The sequence below is a fragment of the Oncorhynchus mykiss genome, chromosome 13 (genome assembly GCF_013265735.2).
Source record: "Oncorhynchus mykiss isolate Arlee chromosome 13, USDA_OmykA_1.1, whole genome shotgun sequence".
Lineage (NCBI taxonomy): Eukaryota > Metazoa > Chordata > Actinopteri > Salmoniformes > Salmonidae > Oncorhynchus > Oncorhynchus mykiss.
The window spans coordinates 8244257-8263404 of record NC_048577.1 but is presented as its reverse complement, the minus strand read 5'-3'; the positions used below and the strand labels follow the sequence as shown (position 1 = coordinate 8263404).

Below are 19148 nucleotides of genomic sequence, written 5' to 3'. Positions count from 1 at the left end.
CTGACGTTACGCCAGCCATATCCGTTTTCACTAGGCGAGTTCGTTTTGCATGGTCCGTTGCCCCGGTTGAATGAAGACGTCACTTAAGGCCAAAGAGAGTGATCTAAAATAAGCAAAATCCTGCAAACCGGGGCACCGGGCCTTGCAAAACGAACTCGACCACTAGAATTGAGCGCTGCCATGAACTCGTATGCCCTCGTGCACCGAGAGCCTGTGTTTACCAGTTGACACAGTTTCCATTTTGCATCAGGAGTTTTCCTCCGTTGCTCTGCGAGCCGAGCGCGCGTGTGTCGGTCCTTTCGCTTTTAAGAGGAGGCCGTGTCAAATTTAACCGAGTGTGTATTCCATCCTACCATTAACATGTAAGCACAATAACAAAACATATAACATCCTCGGAACAATGTTCACGCCTCCCCTCCCCTCCAAAAAGCGGATGAGAAACTAAAGTATTATCATTCCGCCGAAAAATTGAAAGTAGACTAGGCTACCAGTTCGCTCTTTTTTAATTGTGAGTCATACGGGCGACACCATGTGATGCGTAAGGGGGTTAGACCGCTCCGTGGAGATGTGTAAGTTATTTACGAGCTTCTATAAAATAGGATTAGGTTTATCTAGGCATTATGGAGGCAATCATTCAAAATGTACTAATTGTGTCTGGTCTCATTTCGGAATCTGCTCTGTTTTGGATCAGACATTATCCTGTACAGCCTTGATGTCCCCGTTTGATCAACTATGGACTAGCTCGACACCAGCTGTTTAAAACTAACTTCCTTTATGTCAGGATAAATGATGTGTTTTGGGTATTATGACTTTCGCCGTGTTATCACACTTGTATGTGCGTAATAATCTTTGGAGTGGTTAAGGCAGACATTTTACACTGGTGTGGGTTAGTAACCTTGTAGCCTACTTGTCTGAAGAGGATTCTTTCAAGGGGACACGGACGAAACCTAATAAGGTATAGCTATGTAGCTAGTCACTTAAGCTTTGTAATTTACTGAAGTTGGTAGTTATCCCCTCTTGGATTTACCTCGTATTTCGGCTAAGTATTTGCGCTATTATTTTGTTACATTATTTTTAGTAGAACCGATACAAAGTATATTTAGGGAGGAGGGTTCAACAACATATTGAGAGCTTTGAGATGCTTTTCGATCTCCTGAAAACGCTTTCAACTTTGGCCGTAGGCTATTGTCACTGGCTGTTACTGTACACATTCGAGTCGGTTAGGCTACTGTCACTGTCGGGTCACATTCGCGTCGGTTAGGCTACTGTAGCCTACACAGTCAGGTGTAAGAAATGACAAAAGGGGAAACGAGGTAACTTCTTTTATATCGAAATATTTTACTCGCAACCTATTCCTTTTTTTTAGGTCATGACTATAAAGAATGTAGACTGTAATGTAGGCTCCATTGTGGCGTGCGAAGCCACTCCACACGCTTTCTAAATCTGGCGTTTCGTGCGGTATTAAAAATTAATAATGGACATCCGGCGTTGCATGGTGCCAGCTGCGCCCCAAATTTATTTTTTGGGGGTGGTGTGCGGTGCGCGAGAATTTTGGGATTATCATTGTCTGTCAAATCGAGTTTAATCATATTGGCCCGGTATTTTAGAGATGTTATTACAATTTTAAACAAATTAAAACATTATTGGCGATGTGAGATGCCTTGCTTGAGCGCAGCCATCGGGTTTTGAGGGTCGTGTGTTCTCCCTCGCTCGGTCTCATGCCATGCGGGACCCTGCTGTCTGCCATAGCACCCTCCTCTCTCTCTAGACGGTTCTTTATCTTTGTTGTTGTGCAGTGATCATCCAGTGGTGCAGTCAGACCAGACCAGACCACTGTGAGACCAAGACGCTGCCCCAAGTTCACATGTTGTGTGTTATTATGATGGGGTTTATCGTTAGGGTGAGGTGATGAGGAAACAGCTTAATTAAGGGATCGTCGGATGGGCACGCAAACAAGCGCGGATGAGAACGAAATAGGTTAGTTTGTTTATCTTTCATTCAGGAGTAAATAAACACGAGAAGAGAAAGAGAGGGGACGAAAGCTGGGCACCAGTTAGTCCTGAAATAAACCACCGTTTCACCAAAAGTCTTCCAGTAATATTCGTTAAGATGGGAAATAACATTATACATTAAAGTATTTCCCCAGACGAATAGACAGTGCGTGCGTCGGACCCAATTTGGCAAATTGGCTTTCCAGACAGTCTCACTGATCGGGCTGGCCTCCCGTCTTCTCTCGTGGCTGTGTAGGCTACTCGGTGCACGCGAGTCGATCGGTTCCACGCTGACATCACGAGCTGTCTGGACTGCTCGTCTCTCTCTCTGTCCCGACTAGCAGGTGCACTTTTTTCACACTTTTATTACATGTGTAAATGTCTAACCTACTTATTATTCACACTTTTTGTTTAGTCTATATAACGTGTTATGCAACCTAAGAGTGGCATGTAAACAGTATTGCGTTATTAGTAGGACTACTAATGGTAGGCTTTATAGAGATTTTGTCTGAAGTGCATAGGCTATGTGTATGGTCAAATTATTGTAGGCCTATAGCGTATAGGCTATGTGGCTTGTTCCAATATGTCACACTGCCTTTTGACCTATATTATTCTCCAGGCCTCCGAGACATTAAATATGTGTAAAATCACACCGGGGTCGTATATGTTGTTGCTCTAGTGATATGGTGTAGCCTATATTCTGTTCAGGGTCGGCCAAGGTCGGGTGTAGACTAGTCCACCATTCACCAAACACACGGATCGGGTATTTCCTGAACCGAGACCGGAATCCGGTCTGGAGCCACGCACACAATATGATATGTTGTTTACGTTGGATAATTGTCTCATATACAGGTATATATTAGGCCTAATACATAACCTATTGATAACTTCAAGGGGATGTCTGGGAACCTTGATAATAACTTATCGACTAATAATCAAGTCCTTAATTAGGGGAATTATGTGAGCTAGTTCAGGGCTACAACAACATTGTGAAACGTCTGGGGTTCCAAAAGATTGGTTTGAAAACCACTGCCCTAAGTAAGCTGTGGTGTTATTTTGTAGCATATAGCCTACTGGTCTTGTCCTATTGGGCTTGCGTATTCCCTATGTAGTGCACATCTTTTGACTAGGGCCAATGGGGCCCATGACCTTCTAATAGCTTCAAAGAGATGGGAACCTTGATAATAACCTTTCCTGATCTCTATACAGTGTGATTTATTTGTAGTAGCCTACTGGGGTATCTTATTCAATATGGTCTCAAAGCCTAAACTGATCCTAGATCAGCACTCCAACTCTGAGATGCTTTATGAATACAGGCCCTGGTGTTGTCCTCATTTGTGACCTACTACCTGGATTCGGTCTTATGTAGCAAAATGTTTTTTTTAGTTTGTGTTTTTTTTACATTGGATACAAGTAGAGACTCAGAGTTAGAAAATGGTGTATTGTTCCTCAACACTGCAGTTGAGGAACAATACATTTCTAGACCCATTTTTTAGAAAATGGCTCTTGAATGTTTTGGTACATCTACTGGAGATGTTTTCTTTGTCTACACCCATTCAGCATTGTTCAAATCCTCTTAAAACTTATTTTGGCTGAAATCCCGATCATGGGATCGATTTGACAACCACCAGTGACAGTTCAGGGCGCCAAATTCAAACAACAGAAATCTCATAATTAAAATTCCTCAAACATACAAGTATAACACCATTTTAAAGATAAACTTGTTGTTAATCCCACCACTGTGTCCGATTTCAAAAAGGCTTTACGACGAAAGCATACCATGCAATTATTTTAGGTCAGCACCTAGTCACAGAAAAACACAGCCATTTTTCCAGCCAAAGAGAAGAGTCACAAAAAGCAGAAATAGAGATCAAATTCATCACTAACCTTTGATCTTCATCAGATGACACTCATAGGACTTCATGTTACACAATACATGTATGTTTTGTTCGATAAAGTTCATATTTATATCCAGAAATCTCTGTTTACATTGGCACGTTATGTTCAGTAATGTTTTGTTTTCTAAACATCCGGTGATTTTGCAGACAGCCACATCAATTTACAGAAATACTCATCATAAATGTTGATGAAAATACAAGTGTTATACATGGAATTAAAGATATACTTCTCCTTAATGCAACCGCTGTGTCAGATTTTAAAAAATATATATATATTTATGGTAAAAGCACACCATGCAATAATCTGAGTACAGCGCTCAGGCACCAAAACAAGCCATACAGATACCCTCCATGTTGTGGAGTCAACAGAAGTCAGAAATAGCATTATAAATATTCACTTACCTTTGATCTTCATCGGAATGCACTCCCAGGAATTCCAGTTCCACAATAAACGTTTGTTTTGTTCGATAAAGTCCATAATTTATGTCCAAATACCTCATTTTTGTTCACGCATTTAGTTCACGAATCCAAATTCACGAGGCGCAGGCATTTAGTCCAGACAAAAAGTCAAAACAGTTATATTACAGTTTGTAGAAACATGTCACACGATGTATAGAATCAATCTTTAGGATGTTTTTAACATAAATCTTCAATAATGTTTCAACCGGACAATTCCTCTGTCTTTAGAAAAGAAAAGGAACGCAGCTCGCTCTCACGGCTGCGCGCATGATTTAGCTCATGGCCTTCTGCCAGACCTCTTAGTCAAACAGCTCTTATTCGCTCCCCCTTCACAGTAGAAGCCTTAGGAAGTGCAATCGGACCAAATTTACACTGTATCTTGGATAACCTACAAACCTCAGATTTTTTTTTCTCAGGTTTTTGCCTGCCATATAAGTTCTGTTATACTCACAGACATCATTCAAACAGTTTTAGAAACTTCAGAGTGTTTTCTATCCAAATCTACTAATAATATGCATATCTTAGCTTCAGGGCCTGAGTAGCAGGCAGTTTACTCTGGGCACCTTATTCATCCAAGCTACTCAATACTGCCCCCCATCCATAAGAAGTTTAGACTTAGCCCCACCCATCTCTTTAACGATTCACATGTGAGGCCATGTGCTAAACAGAGTGAGTAGTGTAGTAAACAACCAGAGATTTCAAGACTAAAAGTGGTAAAAGTAGTAGCCTACAATAAGGAAAAACTCCAGGTAAAAATACACTTTATCCAGTCCTATATTCTAATCAGACTTTAGTGCAGATCATGTTGTTCTTCGCATCACCTTCTCACCTTCTGGTAAACACACTCTGTATCAAATCAAATCTAAGTTGCACAGGATACAGAAGGTGTAAACGGTACAGTGAAATGGTTACTTGCATAGTAGCAATATCAAAAACAATAAAAATATAAAATATATTTTATAATTATTACCCAGACACACTTGTCTAAATTGATGAGTCATGTGAAAGAAATGCTATAACCACCCCCCAGCCACATCTAGCTACGTGGATGAGTCACTATTGTCTAGACATGTACACATATCCATGAAATACAATAGATGGCCGTAATCACCCCCAGACACACCTGGCTAACTTTTGTTTAGACGTGAAGCTAGCTACCTAAACAATGAACCAGTATAATCCTAACTCATACTACTACCACCAATACAAACTGTTTGTCAAAGTATGAGTAGTATGAATCTGCAGGTAGCTAAAGCTAACCAACTAGGTTCAATGTTAGCTACCTAGCTAACATTAGGCTATAACTAGCAATGAAAATGGATTTCTGATTCTGGTAATATTACTACACAGATCATACACGTAACATTAGCTAGCGAGCCAGCAAGCTGACGTTTGCTAGGTAGCTAATATTACGCTTTAACTTGCAATGAAAATTACTTTCTGACCTAATTCGAAACGTATAATATCTGAAAATGTAGCAAGACTCTTAACCATGTACATGGATGAATGCTTCACGGCAGACTTTTATCTTAGGCTCATCATTCTAACAATTGTACTTGTTATTAAGGCACATGCTAGTTCACATGTTCCAGAAGGCATTTCTGCCATAAAACACATTTTGTTCAATATGTTTAAAAATAATACTTTTTTAAAAGACCTTCAAATGCCTCTCCTGTGAAATGGTGTCATGCGACATGCGGCTAGATTTCCTGAAACGGGTCACATTTGACTGGGTCATTAGAGTGTCCTTCTGGTCCTTTCATGTACTGCTATTGTTTTACAGATATAGGTTTAAGTAGCCTCTCTAGAGACTGATCTATTGTCAGTTATTAGTTCCCTCCTCTTCATGTTGAAGGTTAGGGTCTTGGAAGGTAAACTGATCCTATATCTGTCCCTAAGGGGCTATGTCTACCCGGAACGTTGTTTCAGGAATTCGATAAATTGTCCCATTGACACTGATCTAAGGTCAGTTTTAAGTTTCCCCTCTGTCATCGACCCTCGTTAGGGCTCTGGGGTGAAGTTTTCCCCTGGGTATCGATCTAGGATCAGGGAGGGGGAGGGGGGTGCAAAACTGACCCAAGATCGGCATTTAGGGGAAATTTAAACTGATCCTAGGTGTGTCCCTAAGGGGAAACATATACATGGTTTGGGTTTCTAGTTAGATGCTGAACTGATCCTAGAGCTGTCCCTATGGGAGCCTCCTTTGCATCCCAAATGGCACCCTATTGGCACCCAAATGGCACCCAAATGGCACCCAAATGGCACCCAAATGGCACCCTATTCCCTATGGGCCCTGGTCGAATGTATAGGTAATAGGGTGCTATTTAGGACATGGCCCCAGTGTCCAGGCTGGAATGTCTCAGTAAGGCTGTGCTTATGACCTGGTTGGCTGGCACCAGTGGCCTTTGGACTCGGTCTAAGTTATATCAACACTCAACAAATGATTGATAGATTGTTGTTTTTATATTCAGACTACTATGGTAGGCTGTAGGCATGTATGCATTGCAGCGTAGGCATTCAATTGGACATTTGAGTAATTTAGTGTGAGCTCATATCCAGAGCAGTTTACAGTTCGGATTAGGATTAGTATTAGGCAGGAACCACACTGCACTTTTTATATATCTATATCTATATATCTATATATCTAGGGCAGTGGTTCTCAAACCTCTCCCCGGGGAACCTCAGACCTTTCACTCTTCTGTTGTAGCCTTGAACTAGCTCACCTGATTCACCTAGTCGAGGGTATGTTGATCAGTTGAGTCAGGTATGCTAGCTCTGAAATAGATCAAATACTTGGAAGGTGCTTGGGGATCCCTGAGGAGATCTTTTGAGATCCACTAATCTATGGTACTGTATAACATTAGTAGGCTACAGTACAGGCAGGTAGTTACCCCATGAAGCCTAGTAGGCAGCTAGACAAAATACATGCATTGTTTTAATAGCCAGGCTACTATAGCAATGGCACCCTATTCCCTATATAGTGCATTACTTTTGACCAGGGTCCATATATGGAGAGATTTCAGTGCCAACAGAAGTTTCATTTGAATTCCATCATTTTGAATTTCTATCAGTTAATTGCATTTGAATAGAATATATTTGAATTCACGAATTGAACACATCCCTATGGGCTTTAGCTAAGTGGGATAACACAGTCTTGTGACATGCAGTAGATCTGGTTCGCACCCAGTCAGTCACAAGAATAGGAAGTGGAAAAGCTATCCTTAGAAGAACCATGACAAGGCTATTCAATTATATTCTTATGGGGCCCACACGCCCTGCTAACGTATCCTGCGCGGCCTGTGATCACCACAGAAGGGAACAGAAGACGCGTCCATGTTCCAGGGAGTCGTAGCTTTCGGGAATGGGGTCATAATAGCTTATAGCCCAAACCGTTCAAACTCTAGAGTGAAATTCATAGGAAGAACATGCGTTCAACATGCCACATTGGCTTCAGAAAACAGCCAGACCAAACAAACCCCTCTGTCCGTACCACTACCTTCTGTTTACCACAGAGAGCGTTTGATTCTATCTGTTCTCCTCTACCTTTCCTGGCTGGCAAAGTATCAGGATGTTGTCTCTGAACAGAATTTGAAAAGGGAATCTGAATGTGTCTAAGTTGAATGGGTACCACTGAATTTATAGTTCGTAGACTTGATACACAGACAACCAATGCAATATCTACCATATTGAAACTGAATATATACATATTGCATTTGAATATTCAAATACATAGAAATATAATTTTTTAATTGAATGCAATATTCATTAATTCCAGTTTCAAATCATTAAATACGAGTTAAATGTATTAATTCAATGATTCAATTTGAGCATTACAAATTTAAATACTATCGAATTCAACTACAATATCTAAATGCAAATTCAGATGTGTTGAATTCAAATACAGTTTATTTTGGCACTGAAATCGCTCCATAGCAATAGGGCACTAAATAGGGAATAGGGTGTATTTGGGATGCTAAATGGAGACACCACATGAAACACAGCAGCATAGGTAGAGTGACACATTGTGTCAATAGTACAGGGGTCACGGGGAGGTGAAACGAGTTTGGTGACTCTGGATTGGCTAATGGCTACATAACGTATATGATGTCAACACATCAGAATCTTCCACAGCTATAGCCTGTCTTAGTTTCTACACACACACACACACACACACACACACACGCACGCAGACACACTTTGTTTCCTCATTCCTATGTGCCTTAGGTCAGCTCAGAAGCGTAGCATGATGTTGTTGTTCCTTAAGAACAGTTCTAAGGTCAGTGGTGACCTGTGTTGAGGTCAGGGTGGACTGATCCTTGATCTGTTCTTACCGTTGCTATTTCTCTTAACACCTCGGATTATCGTGTGTGTGTGTGTGTCAGGGTTTCCATTAGTAAAATGTGATGCCGGGCTTTTGACCGGCAGCATTTTTAATTGACCGGACATGTGAGAAATGCACCGGGCCCATCTGCATTGTACCCTGATCCGGGTGTCTACCCACGGTGCTCAGAATGACACAAATCACATTCAGATTATGGTTATTCATCCTAACAGAGCATGAACCTCTTCTACACCTGCATTGCTTGGTGTTTTAGGCTGGGTTTCTGTACAGCACTTTGAGATATCAGCTGATGTAAGTTATATAAATACATTTGATTTGATGAAACTCGAGGATGCAATGACGCTCATCCTTCTTACTGAATTCTGATGCACACTTTGAAGACGACTTCAAAAAGCAATGAGGCTGATGCCACAGATCAGAACGTTTCGCTTGTTGATAAAGGGCAACATGGAAGTCTTTATAAAATAAACAACTGCTTCCGCTTTTGTACGGTGGGATTTTGACTACTTTGAAGCAAGGTAAGACCTGCCTCATAATATGAAGTAAAACGTTCAGGTTTCAAACAACGAAGGATATGTTTTCAAAATGCATGCTGCCTCCAGCTCATTGTAAAGTGGTGGGTGACACGCTGATAACAAGCTGTTTGAGGAGCAGCAGCAGCAACAAGCTGTTTGAGGAGCAGCAGCAACAACAAGCTGTTTGAGGAGCAGCAGCAGCAACAAGCTGTTTGAGGAGCAGCAGCAACAACAAGCTGTTTGAGGAGCAGCAGCAACAAGCTGTTTGAGGAGCAGCAGCAACAACAAGCTGTTTGAGGAGCAGCAGCAGCAACAAGCTGTTTGAGGAGCAGCAGAAACAACAAGCTGTTTGAGGAGCAGCAGCATCAACAAGCTATTTGAGGAGCAGCAGCAGCAACAAGCTGTTTGAGGAGCAGCAGCAGCAACAAGCTGTTTGAGGAGCAGCAGCAGCAACAAGCTGTTTGAGGAGCAGCAGCAGCAACAAGCTGTTTGAGGAGCAGCAGCAACAACAAGCTGTTTGAGGAGCAGCAGCAACAACAAGTTGTTTGAGGAGCAGCAGCAGCAACAAGCTGTTTGAGGAGCAGCAGCAGCAACAAGCTGTTTGAGGAGCAGCAGCAGCAACAAGCTGTTTGAGGAGCAGCAGCAGCAACAAGCTGTTTGAGGAGCAGCAGCAGCAACAAGCTGTTTGAGGAGCAGCAGAAACAACAAGCTGTTTGAGGAGCAGCAGCAACAACAAGCTGTTTGAGGAGCAGCAGCAACAACAGGCTGTTTGAGGAGCAGCAGCTCTCCTGCTGTCGGACAGATTTTCTGCTCCAACTAGGTTCTGTACCTGTTTGCTGTTTCGTGTGATAAAAAGCGTCAATTTAATTCCACTAAATTATGCAAATGAACCTAGACCGATAAGTATGACCTGTCAAATGTACTTCCATCAACTGGTATTTCCATTAATGAATTGGCAAAAAAACATTATTTTGCAATAGGATTTTTTCTTCCCCAAAAATTGGTCGGCGGCAATTTAAATGTATCAGGTTTTCAGTTTTGTATTGTCCAAAAGCCAGCTATTACAGGCTAACGGAAACCCTGGTGTGTATGTTCATACATTACATTCTATACATTACATTCTATACATTACATTCTATACATTACATTCTATACATTACATTCTATACATTACATTCTATACATTACATTCTTTTGTTTTATACATTCCACGTTGTCTGTTCTTAGTGGAGCACTGTGGGACAGCCTTATGGGTGTAGGATGTTGTCTGTTCTTAGTGGAGCACTGTGGGACAGCCTTATGGGTGTAGGATGTTGTCTGTTCTTAGTGGAGCACTGTGGGACAGCCTTATGGGTGTAGGATGTTGTCTGTTCTTAGTGGAGCACTGTGGGACAGCCTTATGGGTGTAGGATGTTGTCTGTTCTTAGTGGAGCACTGTGGGACAGCCTTATGGGTGGATCCCTACGAATCTTATCTACATCAGGAATGCTGTATTAAACTTTATGAGTCACCTATAATCACATAGCCACACTCTAGGGGCAGATCTCAATAGTCATAAAATATCTCAAATGCCTCCCTCTCCTCTATTCCAGGGCCATATATTAACATGTATATATCAGTCAGAAGTTTGGACACACCTACTCATTCTCGGGTTTTTCTTTATTTTTTTTACAATTATCTACATCGTAGAATAATAGTGACAATATCAAAACTATGAAATAACACACATGGAATCATGTAGTAACCAAAAAAGTGTTAAACAAATCAAAATAGATTTTATATTTGAGATTCTTCAATGAGTCACCATTTGCCTTGATGACAGCCAAGAGTGTGCAAAGCTATCTCTCAACCAGCTTCATGAGGTAGTTACCTGGAATGCATTTCAATTAACAGGTGTTCCTTGTTAATTTGTAAAATGTATTGTCTTCTTAATGCGTTTGAGCCAGTCAGTTGTGTTATGACAAGGTAGGGGGGTATACAGAAGATGGCCCTATTTGGTAAAGTCCATAAGCAAAGAGAAATGATTGATTGACCTTCGTGTCTTGAAGTAATGATGGACTGTAGTTTCTCTTTGCTTATTTGACCTGTTCTTGACATGATATGGGCTTGGTGTTTTACTAAATAGGGCTATCTTCTGTGTATATATATATAGTGTTGATGTATTCACTATTATTCTACAATGTGGAAAATAGTCCAAATAAAGAAAAACCTATAAATGAGTAGGTGTGTCCCAACTTTTGACTGGTACTGTGCTCTTTTCTTTGCATCGTATCTATCTATATTTGGAGTGCTGTGTGAACGTCGAGGAGTCACCTAAGGACATACGCTCTATGGGTGGGCCACAATAGTCTTCACCCTGTCTCCTCTCCTTCTTCTGGTCTGATCTGAAAACACAGAATTTGTTAGTCAATGTAATATGTGTAAATCAGGTGTCTGCAAGATTCTAAAATGGATTGAATGTAACATATTCCTCTTCATTCTACATACAATACCCCATAATGACAAAGCGAAAAACAGGTTTTTATAATTTTTCACAAATGTATAATTAAAAAATAAAAAAACGTACCTTATTTCAATAAGTATTCAGACCCTTTGCTATCATACTCGAAATTGAGCTCAGCTGCATCCTGTTTCCATTTATCATAATTGAGATGTTTCTACAACTTGATTGGAGTCCACCTGTGGTAAATTCAATTGCTTGGACATAATTTGTAAAGGCACACACCTGTCTATATAAGGTCCCATAGTTGACAGTGCATGTCGGAGGAAAAACCAAGCCATGAGGTCGAAGGAATTGTCCATAGAGCTCAGAGACAAGAATGTGTTGAGGAGCAGATCTGGGGAAGGGTACCAAAGCATTTCTGCAGCATTGAAGGTCCCCAAGAACACAGTGGCCTCCATTATTCTTAAATGGAAGAAGTTTGGAACCACCAAGACTCCTAGAGCTGGTCGCCCGGCCAAACTGAGCAACCGAGGGAGAAGGGCCTTGGTCAGGGAGGTGACCAAGAACCCGATGTTCACTCTGACAGAGTTCCTCTATGGAGATGCGAGAACCTTCCAGAAGGTCAACCATCTCTCTCAATCAGGCCTTTATGGTAGAGTGGCCAGACAGAAGCCACTCCTCAGTAAAAGCAACATGACAGCCTGCTTGGAGTTTGCCAAAAGGCACCTGAAGGACTCAGACCATGAGAAACAAGATTATCTGGTCTGATTAATCAAAGATTGAACTCTTTGGCCTGAATGCCAAGTATCACGTCTGGAGGAAACCCAGCACCATCCCTACGGTGAAGCATGGTGGTGGCAGCATCATGTCTGGAGGAAACCCGGCACCATCCCTACGGTGAAGCATGGTGGTGGCAACATCACGTCTGAAGGAAACCCGGCACCATCCCTACGGTGAAGCATGGTGGTGGCAGCATCGTACTGTGGGGATGTTTTTCAGAGACAGGGACTGGGAGACATGTCAGGATCAAGGAAAAGATGAACGGAGCACAGTACAGAGAGATTCTTGATGAAAACCTGCTCCGGAGCACCCAGGACCTCCGACTGGGGCAAAGGTTCACCTTCCAACAAGACAACGAACCTAAGCACACAGCCAAGACAACTCCGTAGTGGGGTATTGGGGTATGGAGTATTGTGTGTAGATTGAAGAGGGAAAAAAATGATTTAATCAATTTTAGAATTAGGCTAATAACGTAACAGAATGTGGAAAAATGCACTGTATATCTGGGGAAACTGGCCCCAAGAGCATTGCTTATATGTCCTTAGATGACTTCTCTCACATATCTTGTTTAGACTATTGACCCCATGATGCCTTTCTCTCCCTGTCTCCTCTCCCCCTTTAGCGGTCCCAACAGTGAGCAGCGAGCACCGCGTCATGTGAAGTGTATCTGTCGACCCTAAAGCCTTGACCTCTCACCCCTGACCCCGTGAGGTCACAGATGGTCCATATCTGGCCCGACCCAGGAGACTTCCTCCTCCATCCTGATCCTCAACATCAGTCAGTGAGCAGTGTGTTGTGTTCCAGCTGAACGCTCCAACGGCATCCTGACCACCACCTAACACCACCCACCGCCTTGGGCATGCCTCAGGTACACCACTGATCTGTGTATATTCTGTGCTGTACTGAGTCGTTTTTTTGCTGTTTTATTTGAGTGAAGGTGATGAAATTGCTTTCCAAGTTGAATATCGATATTAATTGACTGTCTAAATATCTTGTCCGGTAATAAGACATGTACAACAGAGATTCTGATTACAGACAATATATTTAGACGGACGTTCTATTCTGTTTGTAATGATGCTCGTGAAAATGGTAGCTCAGCAGAGTAATGTGTGTGTGTCCTATAGCCGGGCATGAATGGGATGGAGCCTGCGTTTGGCGAGGCGTATGGGAGCCGTGGCTGTCTCCTCAGCCCCTACTCCCTGGCTGTCTCCCCTCTAGGGGGCAGGACCGAATATGACCAGGTAACTAACTCACTAACTGCTTGTAATTGCTTCTAAGGTCCAGGTGTCTGACACATGAACATGTGTTTATAATGTGTCAGTCTTGTCCTTGTATTCTGCTCTACTACCACACTGCCTGGACTGCATGTTATTACACTGTATATTACACTGACAGAACATAGTAATAACAGTGTGAACAGACATACCTGTTTATTATGGTGACGTCACCACAGAGCTGTAATGAACAAGACTCCATTTCTATGTCTGTAACATAGATCAATGTAAAGTAACGACACATTCTAGCCATGTCAACAATGAACAATGCTCTTCTCCCTCCCTCCCTCCCTCCCTCCCTCCCTCCCTCCCTCCCTCCCTCCCTCCCTCCATCCATCCATCCATCCATCCATCCATCCCTCTCTCCCTACCTCAGAGCGTGCTCCTGATGCTGGGCTCTCCAGCGACGCCACGGAAACGGCCCTTCGAGTTGCTAAGCGACCTGGTGGACGACGGGGGCTTCGGCGAGGAGCTGCACGTGGAGCGTTGGGACGTGTCGGCACTGGATGACATCACGCGCTACACCAAGCTGGGCCTCGGGGGGGAGCTGGCGAGCACCGAGGACGCCGTGCTGATGGGCCGTTGGAGCGGGACCCGGGAGGAAGAGGAGGAGGAGAGGAGGAAGAGGAAGGCACAGGCCATAGCTCAGCAGCAGACATCACATGTAACCACGATGATGGTAACGCATCTCCATGGAAACGGCATCACAATGACCCCCGACCCCTGTCTAGGCCACGCCCAGAGAGGCAGGGTGGTCAGAGAGCAGGTGGGACTTGATGTTACCATGGAGATGGAAAGGGTGACAGAAAAAGGAGGACAGGATGGGGGGATGAGGGTTCCTACGGTGGAGGTGTACCAGGTGGCAGAGGAGGAGGAGGTTGCCGCAGCTGTGTTGGCAGCGGCGGAAGTCGTTGCCGCGGTGACGGAGACGTCTGGGATTCTTCCGGGGGGGTCAGTGTTGGAACACAACTACTCTCTGACCCAGGGGGGGGATAGACCCTCACCCTCCAGCCCCAGCTCTGAGACAGAGACAGAAGAGGAGGTAGAGGGGCAGGAGGAGGGAGAGAGGGAGGAGGAGGAGAGGGAAGAGGAGGAGGAGGAGGGAGAGAGGGAGGAGGAGGAGAGGGAAGAACAAGAAGAGGTATTGTTGGAGGAGGAGGAGGAAGAAGAGGAGGAGGAGGAGGAAGGGGAGGACGGAGCAGGGGATGAGACTGCGGTGGAAGCAGAACTGTCCAGCTCGTCAGAAACAGAATTTGGTGAGTTCTGGATTATGGAGTTCTGGATTATGGAGTTCTGGAGTTTATGATGTCATCTGGAATGTCTCAGAGCTTTGATATGACCTATTAGGTCATAGCTATGTCACTTTTTCTACTCTATTTTCTTCTGCATATCTTCTGTCATTCCTGCAAATTTGAAATGTTTCGGTTGAGCCAATCTCAGCCATTTGATATCAGACAAGACAGTAACTGAATTGTGTTCATGAAACATCACTCTGCCTTGTTTTGGTGGCTATTGTCACACTCCTATTGTTATAGTGTGTGTGTTTGTCTGGCGGTGTGTGTGTGTGTGTGTGTGTTTGTCTGGCGGTGTGTGTATGTGTGTGTTTGTCTGGCGGTGTGTGCGTATGTGTGTGTGTGTGTGTGTGTTTGTCTGGCGGTGTGTGTGTGTGTGTGTTTGTCTGGCTGTGTGTGTGTGTGTGTGTGTGTGTGTTTGTCTAGCGGTGTGTGTGTGTTTGTCTGGCGGAGTGTGTGTGTCTGGCGGAGTGTGTGTGTGTTTGTCTGGCGGAGTGTGTGTGTGTGTTTGTCTGGCTGTGTGTGTGTGTGTGTGTTTGTCTGGCGGAGTGTGTGTGTGTTTGTCTGGCGGAGTGTGTGTGTGTGTGTGTTTGTCTGGCGGAGTGTGTGTGTGTGTTTGTCTGAGTGTGTTTGTGTGTGTGTTTGTCTGGCGGAGTGTGTGTGTGTGTGTGTGTTTGTCTGGCGGAGTGTGTGTGTGTGTGTGTGTGTGTGTGTTTGTCTGGCGGAGTGTGTGTGTGTTTGTCTGGCGGAGTGTGTGTGTGTTTGTCTGGCGGAGTGTGTGTGTTTGTCTGGCGGAGTGTGTGTGTGTGTCTGTGTGTGTCTGGCGGAGTGTGTGTGTGTCTGTGTGTGTCTGGCGGAGTGTGTGTTTGTGTGTGTTTGGCAGAGTGTGTGTTTGTCTGGCGGAGTGTGTGTTTGTCTGGCGGAGTGTGTGTTTGTCTGGCGGAGTGTGTGTGTTTGTCTGGCGGAGTGTGTGTGTGTCTGTGTGTGTCTGGCGGAGTGTGTGTTTGTGTGTGTTTGGCGGAGTGTGTGTGTGTGTGTGTGTGTGTGTGTTTTACGGAGTGTGTGTTTGTCTGGCGGAGTGTGTGTGTGTGTGTGTGTGTTTGTCTGGCGGAGTGTGTGTGTGTTTGTCTGGCGGAGTGTGTGTGTTTGTCTGGCGGAGTGTGTGTGTGTTTGTCTGGCGGAGTGTGTGTGTGTCTGGCGGTGTGTGTGTGTGTCTGGCGGTGTGTGTGTGTCTGGCGGTGTGTGTGTGTGTCTGGCGGTGTGTGTGTGTGTCTGGCGGTGTGTGTGTGTCTGGCGGTGTGTGTGTGTGTGTCTGGCGGTGTGTGTGTGTGTGTCTGGCGGTGTGTGTGTGTCTGGCGGTGTGTGTGTGTGTGTCTGGCGGTGTGTGTGTGTGTGTGTGTGTGTGTCTGGCGGTGTGTGTGTGTGTGTCTGGCGGTGTGTGTGTGTGTGTGTTTGTCTGGCGGAGTGTGTGTGTGTTTGTCTGGCGGAGTGTGTGTGTGTGTGTTTGTCTGGCGGAGTGTGTTTGTGTGTGTGTTTGTCTGGCGGAGTGTGTGTGTTTGTCTGGCAGAGTGTGTGTGTGTGTGTGTGTGTTTGTCTGGCGGAGTGTGTGTGTTTGTCTGGCGGAGTGTGTGTGTTTGTCTGGCGGAGTGTGTGTGTGTCTGTGTGTGTCTGGCGGAGTGTGTGTTTGTGTGTGTTTGGCGGAGTGTGTGTTTGTCTGGCGGAGTGTGTGTTTGTCTGGCGGAGTGTGTGTGTTTGTCTGGCGGAGTGTGTGTGTGTGTGTGTCTGGCGGTGTGTGTGTCTGGCGGTGTGTGTGTGTGTCTGGCGGTGTGTGTGTGTGTCTGGCGGTGTGTGTGTGTGTGTCTGGCGGTGTGTGTGTGTCTGGCGGTGTGTGTGTGTGTCTGGCGGTGTGTGTGTCTGGCGGTGTGTGTGTGTGTGTGTGTTTGTCTGGCGGAGTGTGTGTGTGTGTGTGTTTGTCTGGCGGAGTGTGTGTGTGTGTGTGTGTGTTTGTCTGGCGGAGTGTGTGTTTGTCTGGCGGAGTGTGTGTGTTTGTCTGGCGGAGTGTGTGTGTGTCTGTGTGTGTCTGGCGGAGTGTGTGTTTGTGTGTGTTTGGCGGAGTGTGTGTGTGTGTGTGTGTTTGTCTGGCGGAGTGTGTGTTTGTGTGTGTTTGGCGGAGTGTGTGTGTGTGTTTGTCTGGCGGAGTGTGTGTTTGTCTGGCGGAGTGTGTGTTTGTCTGGCGGAGTGTGTGTGTTTGTCTGGCGGAGTGTGTGTGTCTGTGTGTCTGGCGGAGTGTGTGTTTGTGTGTGTTTGGCGGAGTGTGTGTGTGTGTGTTTGTCTGGCGGAGTGTGTGTTTGTCTGGCGGTGTGTGTGTGTGTGTGTCTGGCGGTGTGTGTGTGTGTGTGTGTCTGGCGGTGTGTGTGTGTGTGTCTGGCGGTGTGTGTGTGTGTCTGGCGGTGTGTGTGTCTGGCGGTGTGTGTGTGTGTCTGGCGGTGTGTGTGTGTGTGTGTGTCTGGCGGTGTGTGTGTGTGTCTGGCAGAGTGTGTGTGTGTGTGTGTTTGTCTGGCGGAGTGTGTGTGTTTGTCTGGCGAAGTGTGTGTGTTTGTCTGGCGGAGTGTGTGTGTGTGTGTGTGTGTGTTTGTTTGTCTGGCGGAGTGTGTGTGTTTGTTTGTCTGGCGGAGTGTGTGTGTGTGTTTGTCTGGCGGAGTGTGTGTGTGTGTGTGTTTGTCTGGCGGAGTGTGTGTGTGTGTGTGTTTGTCTGGCTGTGTGTGTGTGTGTGTGTTTGTCTGGCGGAGTGTGTGTGTGTGTGTGTTTGTCTGGCGGAGTGTGTGTGTGTGTTTGTCTGGCGGAGTGTGTGTGTGTGTGTTTGTCTGGCGGAGTGTGTGTGTGTGTGTGTTTGTCTGGCGGAGTGTGTGTGTGTGTGTGTTTGTCTGGCGGAGTGTGTGTGTGTGTTTGTCTGGCGGAGTGTGTTTGTGTGTGTGTTTGTCTGGCGGAGTGTGTGTGTTTGTCTGGCGGAGTGTGTGTGTGTGTGTGTGTGTGTTTGTCTGGCGGAGTGTGTGTGTGTTTGTCTGGCGGAGTGTGTGTTTGTGTGTGTTTGGCGGAGTGTGTGTTTGTCTGGCGGAGTGTGTGTTTGTCTGGCGGAGTGTGTGTTTGTCTGGCGGAGTGTGTGTGTTTGTCTGGCGGAGTGTGTGTGTCTGTGTGTGTCTGGCGGAGTGTGTGTTTGTGTGTGTTTGGCGGAGTGTGTGTGTGTGTGTTTGGCGGAGTGTGTGTGTGTGTGTGTGTGTGTGTTTGTCTGGCGGAGTGTGTGTTTGTGTGTGTGTGTGTGTGTTTGTCTGGCGGAGTGTGTGTTTGTCTGGCGGAGTGTGTGTGTTTGTCTGGCGGAGTGTGTGTGTCTGTGTGTGTCTGGCGGAGTGTGTGTTTGTGTGTGTTTGGCAGAGTGTGTGTGTGTGTGTGTGTGTGTTTGTCTGGCGGAGTGTGTGTTTGTCTGGCTGTGTGTGTGTGTTTGTCTGGCGGTGTGTGTGTGTGTGTCTGGCGGTGTGTGTGTGTGTGTCTGGCGGTGTGTGTGTGTGTGTCTGGCGGTGTGTGTGTGTGTGTCTGGCGGTGTGTGTGTGTGTGTCTGGCGGTGTGTGTGTGTGTGTGTCTGGCGGTGTGTGTGTGTGTGTCTGGCGGTGTGTGTGTGTGTCTGGCGGTGTGTGTGTGTGTGTGTGTGTGTGTGTGTGTGTGTGTGTGTGTCTGGCAGAGTGTGTGTGTGTTTGTCTGGCAGAGTGTGTGTGTGTGTGTGTTTGTCTGGCGGAGTGTGTGTGTTTGTCTGGCGGAGTGTGTGTGTGTGTGTTTGTTTGTCTGGCGGAGTGTGTGTGTGTGTTTGTTTGTTGGTCTGGCGGAGTGTGTGTGTGTGTGTGTTTGTTTGTCTGGCGGAGTGTGTGTGTGTGTGTTTGTTTTTGTCTGCCGGTGTGTGTGTGTGTGTGTGTGTGTTTGTCGCGTGTGTGTGTGTGTGTGTGTGTGTGTGTTTGTCATGCGGTGTGTGTGTTTGTCTGGCGGAGTGTGTATGTGTGTGTTTGTCTGGCAGAGTGTGTGTGTGTGTGTGTGTTTGTCTGGCGGAGTGTGTGTGTGTGTTTGTCTGGTGGTTGTGTGTGTGTGTGTTTGGCGGTGTGTGTGTTTGT

General features: G+C 45.3%; 1 protein-coding gene across 5 annotated transcripts in view; it reads left to right on the top strand.

The window, feature by feature from the left end:
• Nucleotides 1-464: 464 nt before the first annotated feature.
• LOC110485582 (CREB3 regulatory factor-like) overlaps nt 465-19148 on the top strand; it is a 37643-nt gene continuing 18959 nt past the window's right edge. Inside the window, exons 1-5 of one of the 5 annotated variants that reach the window (XM_036940111.1) lie at nt 603-955; nt 1797-1977; nt 13051-13296; nt 13553-13669; nt 14079-14958. In XM_036940111.1, coding sequence (XP_036796006.1) covers nt 13288-13296; nt 13553-13669; nt 14079-14958 — 1006 coding nt within the window. In that variant the 5' untranslated portion in view covers nt 603-955; nt 1797-1977; nt 13051-13287. Of the gene's footprint in view, nt 570-602; nt 956-1240; nt 1314-1796; nt 1978-2028; nt 2336-13050; nt 13297-13552; nt 13670-14078; nt 14959-19148 lie in introns of those variants that run through there. The other 4 variants (XM_036940112.1, XM_036940110.1, XM_036940114.1 and 1 more) reach the window with 4 other exon arrangements.